The 9,902-nt window shown below is 32.6% G+C and overlaps 1 protein-coding gene across 1 annotated transcript; it reads left to right on the top strand.

Moving 5' to 3' along the window:
- The first annotated feature begins 1,725 nt into the window (after positions 1–1,725).
- Positions 1,726–8,815, top strand: LOC134242977 (uncharacterized). The gene is made up of 15 exons (XM_062725189.1): positions 1,726–1,829; positions 2,168–2,302; positions 2,420–2,533; positions 2,626–2,697; positions 2,779–2,903; positions 4,038–4,124; positions 4,280–4,372; positions 4,520–4,627; positions 4,820–5,030; positions 6,081–6,233; positions 6,434–6,519; positions 7,249–7,319; positions 7,427–7,521; positions 7,841–8,153; positions 8,623–8,815. The coding sequence occupies exons 1-15, from the start codon at positions 1,772–1,774 to the stop codon at positions 8,720–8,722; spliced, it is 1,821 nt and encodes a 606-aa protein (XP_062581173.1). The 5' UTR covers positions 1,726–1,771; the 3' UTR covers positions 8,723–8,815.
- The last annotated feature ends 1,087 nt before the right edge of the window (positions 8,816–9,902 follow it).

The following is a 9,902-nucleotide window of genomic DNA, read 5'->3' as shown; positions in this document are numbered from 1 at the left end:
ACGCAAAACAATATTCCAGTATTACCATGGCCTGCACAGAGCCCAGATATTAATATTATAGAAAATATTTGGAGAGTATTGAAAATTCGGATTAAGAGACGCGTACATGACATTAAAAACAAAGCAGACCTGGAACGCATCGTTCATGAAATCTGGTCCTCTTTACCGCTTCACTATATAAGAAGTTTATATCAAAGTCTACCCAAACGAATTAGGGCAGTTTTGAAAGCCAAGGGACACATCACAAAGTACTAGTCATAAAGGTTAGTTTTATGCTGTTACATATAATTAAATTTAGGTTTTACTTTTTGATATGTACTTAAGTTTACGGAAAACGTCGGCCATTTTGGGAACATACTTATGGCCAACTACTGTATATCTTAAAAAAGATCAGGGGTGGGGGGTTACATGTAACATCCGTCTTTACAGTAACCAATACACACGATCAGATGCATGTCGGAGAGTAAATTTATATATTGATTTACGATGATTATTTGAAAGATTAATTGATCAATTGTATATTGTTTATCGTCCCTCTCGAGAATTTTTCACTCATATGGAGACGCCACCACTTGCCGGTGGAGAGCTGCAAATTTTGTCCTATACTCGGCACTTAGGGCCATTGAGCAGGGAGGGAACTTTTTCGTGCCAGCACCTACTGCGACACGGGACATCGGTTTATACGGTCTTATCCGAAGGACCGGTCTCCACGTCCCACAGTTGGATTCAAACCAGCGACGTAAGGATTGGCTCTCGGCCTCGCGGCTGTAGAGAGGACGCTCTAATCACTGCGCCACTCGGGTGACATCATTTGAAAGAAGAGATACTAGTACAACTTTTTCATATTATCTGGATTTTTTATTTTTATATTTACCATTTATAAGTAGTTGAGGCAAATTGCAATTACGAGGGGTGATCAAAAAGTTCGCGAACTAATTGAAAAATTTCCGAAAAAGAAATGATATGGGGTTTCAGTGTTGAAAATGTTTCAAAGTAGTCCTCTCCTATTTTAATGCGCATCTGCAACCATTCTGACCATGCGCGGATCACGTGATATAGGCGATCACGTGACATGCTCTTTAGCGTTCTGTCACAGAAGCTTAAAATATTTTCGGACTCTTATATTTTTTACCATGCAAGTTTTTTTTTGCAACGAAAACAGTCCATTTGTCAGAAATGGCCTAATCTCTGCAATAGTTTGGGTAGATAATGATATCCTTTTGCAGAATGAGCATGGGGACCATCAAAACCCAAGTCCTCTGTCTTTTGAGCGTCGTTTATTTCATGTGGATAAAGTATGGGTACCTTGACTTTATCATATCTGATATGTTTAAAGTCGAAAGTAAACGATATTTTAGGGATTTGTAGTTTCTGTAAAGTATCAACTGAAAATCCAAGAATTCACTACATTTAATGAACATGAATTTTCAAAATTTAATGTTAACTGATTTTAGATTAGATTTAAGATAAGGATTTTCCTTTGTTTAAAAATACGGAAATTTTATTTTTACAGCATATAATGTATTTCAAAATAACATGTATCAAAATAACTTTTTTGAATTCATACTCCTGTCGAATACAATGGCAGTGAGTTTAAAATCCGAAAAGGAAATCCAGGATTTCTCACCAACGAAACTAAATGCCAGATATTTATAATTTTAATGAAATATATTTTATAGAAGTCTACAACTTGAATTAGAAATTTTGCAAAATAAATATAAATGTTCGAAAATTCAACCTTTTATCAGTTTTTAATTTTTTTTCAGAAGACATGGAAATCAGCATCAGAAATCGATGGATGAGCCGACTTCATGAAGAATCTAATAACAGTAAGCTGTTTTATAATAAAATCAGGTCTTCTTTTTTCTAGTTTCATGTTTCTTCTCTTTTAGAGTTAATGTTTATTATTAAACTTTATCCTGAGCAAAGTGAAAAGAAACCATTTTAAACATGGCCTATATTCTAATAGTTCACATTCATTTGAATCTATAAACATTTGCTTGTTTGATTGGCTTTAACATTTTCTTCTGTTGATTTAGTTTCGTTTATACTTTAAATAAATTTGAAGGTTTTATTTCTTGTATTATGTTTTTGATGGCAGAGGAAAATAATTTCAGAATGAGCATTCTAAATATTTTTATTTACAGCATTGATAATACTTTTGTAGACAGTAGGAGTTTATATAAAAATGGCTGCCCATATGGTACCTACGTCACTACCGTCTTTCTGCTTGATACCTCGGCTAGCATGGCGGGAGAGGGTCTGGAACAAATGAAAACGGCATTCAAGGATATCATTAACGGTAAACATTACTTCTTAAATAGCAAAAAGCTTCACTAATGCAAAAAGTTACAAACAAAATCGTTTTTGTATATATGGATTATATTTTTAGAACGTTATTTACATGTATCCTTTCTAGAGTTTTCTAAGCATCCATCAATAACAGAAAATGTGTCTGTGATAACTTTTGGAGATGACGTGAAGATTCTTAAGTACTATTCCAAAGATTACAAATCTATATCCAGATGTGTAGGTGAGAACAAATCCATAATTCTCCAAATTTTTATACCAATAGATAATTATAAAGAAAACATATAATTGCAATTGAAATTCCTTGTTCTGCAGATAGCATAGAATGTGGAGGCGATAGCAAATTAGAAGCAGGACTTATCATGTGTTTGTCAGGTATACAAACAGGTAAAGTGAAATTATTTCAACTTGCAATCCGTTATCCATTCTGTAATCAAGAAGTACATGTAAAATGACATTATTTTACAGTTCCTTACTCAAACATTGGATCATTTCACGTGAGAACAAGAATAGTCGTTATCACCGATGGTAAACCGACAGATCTCTGTGACGAAAACGGTCACGAGATTTACCAATCACGTGGTTATGATGAGGTGAGTTCACCATCAGATTAAAAGAGATGATTTCTTGATAGTTTACCACATGAGTTATTGTAATTAACGAGGCTCATTATATGTCTTAATTTATCTAGACTATACTCCTACTTAAAAAAATGTCGCCCTATGTCAAAGTTCATATTCTTGCTTTCGATATTGATACAAAAAAGATTCTATTTTCTATTTTATCACCTCTCTGACCTTGTACATTGGATCTCAAAATTAAGAGTTCTTTTCAAATAATAAAGATAAGTGATAAAAAAAAGTATCATTGCAAAACCTGTGAAACTTAAGAAATATTGTCCAGAAACAAAAGTTTTGCTTGCACAAAAATGGAAGATGAACAGACTGAAGGAAAAAAGACTTAAGAAAAAGTAGGGTGGCCCGTTGGTGATATTGACAAAAGAGATTGATTGATTGATTGATTTGTTTAACGTCCCTTTCGAGAATTTTTGACTCATATGGAGACGCCACCTTTTGCCATTGGAGGGCTACAATCTCTGAACTATACTCAGCACTTACTACCATTGAGCAGTTAGGGATCTTTTACGTGTCTGCATCTTCATGTACTGCGATACGGGAGGTCAGTTTTACGGTCTCATCTGAAGATCAAAAGAAGCTGTCTCCACGCCCCACAGTGAGATTCGAACCCGTGAGGTTAGGATCAACTCCTTAATCCACGACTCTAGAGCAGATAGAGGAGACGTTCTATCCACTGCATCACGCGAGCGACGTCATAAAATAAAGCTTCGAACGTTTATAACAACTTTATCTAAAATTTTTGCCATGTAGGTTTTTTTCCTTTACTTGCAGCTAAAAAATATCTGTTTTGTAAGACATTTCAGGAAAGCTGCAGGGATGTGAAATTCTTGACTTGATTTACTCAGACCAAAGTGAAAAATCACACTATCATTATAAGAAACCTGGTCCAAAAAATATTTAACTTTTTTCTAAGTTGTTTCAAAAGTTACAGGGTTAAATTAAATAAGGTCCTCAGTAACATTGCTTTTTTCTATTTTAAAAATTTTAACCTCCAAAATATTTATAAGGATATTTTTTAAAGGAAGAATCTTTTGCAATTCAAAAATGAATCATAAAAACTAGATTTTTCTTTTTATGATTTTATAAAAGGTTAGCGATGCAGTTATCAATATAGCGAAACAACTAGGAAGAGGTAACCCCATCTTCTGTATTCCAGTTGGAACAGATCCGGACATTGTGAGTATAAAATGAAAATTAATTAGGAAAATTCAGGTATAGGTATTCATGCTTATGCTGTGTTTTGACACAATGCCTATTACACTTTTATGCCAAGAACATATTAATAATTGTTTTCCAAAACTTCTTGACTTTTTCGTCGGTGTATTTTTCAGTGTTTCTTGGGAACGATGGTTTTGGCATCAGATGGAGGAAAGATAATTCCTTTCACCGAGGCTGAACAGTTTGGTAGATATGCAGTTAACATGGTAAGCACATACCAATGCTTACAATAAATCCTATACAATCATTAATACGTGTTAACTTTGGTATCTTTTTTGCCAAGGAGTCGATTCATATTAAAAAATAATTGTTCAATATGTTACTCATTTCTTACAAAGTTATCTCTTTTTAAGGACTTAGCATCGAAAGTTTTAAATAGAATTCCGGAAGAAGATCAGTTTTCAAGAGAAACTATTAAATCTGAAATTCGTCGAATCAAAATAGTTTCTGAAAAAGATTTGGTATGTTATTTAAAAAAAAAAAAAACACTTCATAACCATAAAAATGATAAAGATGTTTTATATATCAATATTTTACATATGTAGATATTGTAAATATTTAAAATAGAAGATACATTTATTTCTTATAGAACAATTAAAACTTTTGATAAATTAATAACTAATAAACAAAATAATATCACCATATTAAAAAAGGATGACGTCTGTGAAATAATTGAGAACAGAGATGCCTACAAATCAGGTTTGGCATTGATGGAAGAAAGAGAGATCGAAGTGGAAAAGGAATATGAAGAAAGGGATGCGAAAATGCCATGTGTAGGTACACGTGTACGCCGGGGTCCCGATTGGAAATGGAAGAACCAAGACGGACACGGAATCGGAACTGTTGTAGGACACTCAAAGAGAGGTACTGGATTAATTCGTAAAGTATCTGGATATTCATCTTAAGTTTTATCATTTTGTCTGACAAGTTTGATTCCATTTGTAATTGGTCATTTCTTTTACTTATACTTAATTTGACTTCGTGGTTCTCCGTATACCTGATCAACACATAAAGCTCACGACGGAGGTGGCCGATCTATAATGGATACCTGTGTGTTATTTTCGTTAATTTTGTTGTCCATGGCCAAGACAATAGATTATTTCTTTATAGATTTACTTAATTTAGTTGAACTTTCTTCGATCTTTTTGCATTTATTTGGTCTTGTTGACACAATGATGATTAACTGGATGATGAGACAGAGAAAATAAAGAGAGGATATATTTCGTTTCATTCTATATGGACTGTTGATTGATTGTATATTGTTTGACGTCCCTCTCGAGAATTTTTCACTCATATGGAGACGCCACCACTTGCCGGTGGAGAGCTGCAAATTTTGTCCTATACTCGGCACTCGATCAGGGTCATTGAGCAGGGAGGGATCTTTTTCGTGCCAGCACCTACTGCGACACGGGACCTCGGTTTATATGGTCTCATCCGAAGGACCGGTCTCCACGGCCACAGTGGGATTCGAACCCGCAACGTATGGATTGACTCCTTTCTTCGCGACTCTAGAGCAGACGCTCTTACCACTGCGCCACACGGGCGACCATTCTTTATGGAATAGGATTTTAAAGAAAAAAGATCTTTTCAACTATTTAGACATATGAATGGATATCAGTTTTACAGGTATACCTTTGGTCAGAGTAAAACTTAAATTGCAATCAATTCCAGCATCTGCATGCCAAAAAATCCTTAATAATATCTCATCTCCAGAACAACAACGTCATTAAGCTAAGTTGATATTAATGAATATCAATGTAGTGTGCACTTAATTTCAGTAAAGACAAACCCCTTAAAGCTGCGCTTGGATCACAATATGGCTTATTGGGCATGTTTCATATCAAATCGTTTATATACTAAAATTGTCTATACAATTTGTATAGCCACTGATCAATTTTACATTCTTGTACGTAGTTGGTTGGATAAACGTTGAATGGGACACTGGGCTGCATTTGCCCTATAGATATGGAAACAATGGTCTGCAGACTGCATATGATATTGAACCCTGTAATGAACCCAGGATACTCGAAGACCATCCTATCGCAGTTGGGTGTCTTGTTAAAAGAGGTATGATTGGTCACTTTTATTTATCTTACTTTTGTATATCATTAGTATTTTGCCCCATCATTCCCAGAGTAACGAATTCTTACATGTATCGTCACATTTTTGTCCAAACCAATAAATATCTGATTCAGAATTTTCTGTTCCAAACTGCATTCAAAGGCAAATTATATAGTTTTAAATTCCATATTGAACGTTTTGAAAAGGTCAGGACTGGAAATGGGATGATCAAGATGGAGGCAAAGGGAACGTTGGAACTGTGTATCGTTTGAAAACACCAACAGAGATTTACGTGAGTAATACAGTAATGTTGCGGGATATGGATGGTTAATGGTAGTGTTATATCGAATCAATGAGTAATTTAATCAACTATGCTTCATTTATGCGTATATTTTGAAAGAGTTTCGGACATAAATTCTATACAGCCATTTGTGTATGACAAAAGTAAAAGAGAACTAATTATACCCTATGAATAATGACCATCTGGACAATATGATTATAAACAGTTTTATTTATGTTTTGCTCTAAAATAATTCGTGCTATTCCTACTATACCCCCAAAAGCCATAAACAAAATAAAAAAAAAATAAATGGACAATTATTTTTAAAAAATGTTTGTAACTCTGATAATTTATTAGCAGATTCTGTCAGAAATATCTTTAATTGTATCATATAATAAAATTATTTAATGTTAAAAATTTTTAAGCCATTTTTTTCATATTAAATTTGATTGACTCATTTCACACAATAGTTTTACATCACTGTAACTCATCTGTTTATTTTTACTTGCCATTCTCTATAGGTGTTTAAAGTATTTCTTTTATTTTTTTTCAAAACTTCAACATTTATACAATTGAAACATACTCTTTTTAAGCCCTTATAGCCTAATTAAATAAGATTTCCACGCGTCTTTATTTTCTGTTCATATGCTTTTATTAAAATGTAATATGATTACTGATTTGGTTTCTCCTTGAATGATCAAAGGGCTTTAATCATACTTAAAAACATTATTATTATTTTAGGTTAGATGGCCCAATGGAAACAAGAGTAATTACAGATATGGATATAAAAACAAATTTGATGTAGAGTTATGGTTAGTTCAATTTATCTTACCGATGGTTTAATTAAATTGCTATTTAATTAAAGTTTTCCTGGGACATGCAATGGAAACAAAATCCTTTATTTTTTTTTTTAATAAAGTGACCCATTTGATCCCAGCATAAAAGAAATGTTAAGAAAACGCTCACTTGACGCCAAAGCAACCGGACCTTATGCCACCAGGGAAAAATCAACAAGTAATTTTTTTGTTGTTGTCTTTAAATTATTAATGCATAATAGTAGATTGACATACATACATGTATATATATACATTGTTATTTTCTCGTTCTTCATGGTAGACTTTTAAACAATCCCAAGGAAGTTTATATAAATGAAGTATGAGTTTGGAATAACTCTTTTGAATACAATATTACATGTATATATTATCTGATTGTACACGCAATTTTATCTCTTATACAAAATAAAATTTATGAAACATGACAGAAACGCAATACAAAAAAAAAAAAAAAAAAAAAGAAATAGTAAAATTAATTATGTTCACATGATTTATTGTAGGACATGATGAGGCGAGGTTTGTCAGTGAGTCTGTGTACTCATACAACGACTCCAGTTCCCAGGGGAATTTTTCAAGCATCGTAGAATCAATTCCCATGACGAGTGAGGACAATATGAGTAACACTTCACTAGTGAATAAGAAAAAGAGGCGGTATTTTAGGAATACTAGTGACCTTTCTACGTGTAAGAGGTGGCAATGGAGAAGTGAAGACGGGAAGTGGAATGATTTTCCAAAAGAAGCAAATGAGATCATCGACAAAAATTATACAAATGCTTTTGGGACAAGTGTAGTTGTTCGTCTAAATGGTCAATTGTAAGTTTGGGGCTTCGTTTCTATTATTTTTTCTAAAATATATACGGTAAACATTACGTGTAAACTTTCATTTTTGTTGCAAAATATAAATTGTGTCATCATGACTAAACTTTGTGTTATTGGGTTGTACCACATACTAAAGATATAAAAAACTTCATTAAACTGGATTGTGATTTCAAAACTACACGTAGCTTGCATGAATTGAAACGATTCTACCTAAATTTTTTTCGATACATTAACATTTTTAATATTTTCCAAATGCAGAATGATTGAAAACGTAAAACTAAAAAAATAACATTATGAGTCTTCAGAAAATAATATAAAATCAAACGAGTGCATACCTTTTCTTTTTAACATTATAACACATAGGACTTGGATTAAATACAACATGTATCACATAGTTTTAGTTGGAATTTGGTCGAATTAAAAAAATTGTATTTTGCTTATTAATTCCATTTTTATCTTTTAGATGCCGAGTCCATTTTCAGAAGAAAAGAATGGTGAATACAATAACAAAAGAAGCTACTGATATAAGAGTACGAGAAAGTCATGATTATAATCAAAAGTGATACGCTGATTAACCAACACAGTCTGACTTTACCAATGTCTTTCATAAACTCCTGAAAATTTTAAAATTGACAATTTTTTTCTAATTTTGTCTACTAACTGGGAATCACATCAAATTATGTTATTCTTAGATTGATTGTACAGTATTTCTTGTAATTGATTGTATATCGTTCCAACCGAGAATATTCATTGTCACTGAGACGTCAACATATGCTGTTAAGGTGAAAGGCTTAATCCTTTAGTTAGAACTTTACTTAATTGTCTGGCTCATTGACCAGTAAAGCGGTTTTTTGATCATGCCAACGTCTGATAATTCAATAGACTTTTAGTTTTTGAGATCTCATCCGAATTTCAAATACGTTGACTTATTATGCTTAGGTCTGTGCATTAACCCAGCCTGTTGAACAGTAATTTAACCCGGGCTAATAGATTCTTTTCTAAGCAAATTTAACTCGTCAAGTCTAGATTAAGATAGCAGAGATCAATCCGAATGTTTGTTTTTACACATTTAGGGATCCACTCTAAGTGGACAGGCATTTAACTATATTACTTTGACACTTGATCTGAAGCGGACACTCTAATTGGTCAGGCATTTCTATTACTTTGACACGTGACCTAAAGACAACCAATGAAATAAATCATTAAAATGCATGATATGAATAACAGTAACAATAATTGTCATTTTATCTCTTCTTCTGTACGATAATCAATTAAGTTTTATTTAATTGTGGCATGAAATAATCTTGGAAAAGGATATTTCGAACGTTTCATTTCTTTTTAAAGTCTGTACTGAACTGAATAGCCAGTTTACTATTTCGCTTTCATTGAGTTAGTAAAGTTTGATTCTTCTGGATATAACACTTGGTCACCTTTTACGAATTTTATGTCAAGTTCCTTTCTTGTGGTCAAGTCTATTTGTACATTTCTTGATAAATTCACTCTATATCTGTAAAAATAATTTTGAAATTAATTTTTTTTTTCATGTTTTTATAAAAAAAAGTCAAAGAAATAAAAATCAGAGTTATCTATTACAGTATTACTATTTCATTGATATTAGAAACTGTATGAGCTCACAGTTGATTTCTTAATGAGATAACAACGGTTGATTTAGGATTCTTTTTGTAACACTTCATGATTTTATCATTGATCTTCTTAGGATAATGGTTCCAGACATCACTATGA

The sequence above is a fragment of the Saccostrea cucullata genome, unplaced genomic scaffold (assembly GCF_032062105.1).
Source record: "Saccostrea cucullata isolate Sc308-1 unplaced genomic scaffold, CSIRO_AGI_Scuc_v1 ctg4622, whole genome shotgun sequence".
NCBI classification, from domain to species: domain Eukaryota; kingdom Metazoa; phylum Mollusca; class Bivalvia; order Ostreida; family Ostreidae; genus Saccostrea; species Saccostrea cuccullata.
Note: the sequence above shows the minus strand (reverse complement) of the source record. Positions and strands in the feature narration are given on the sequence as shown.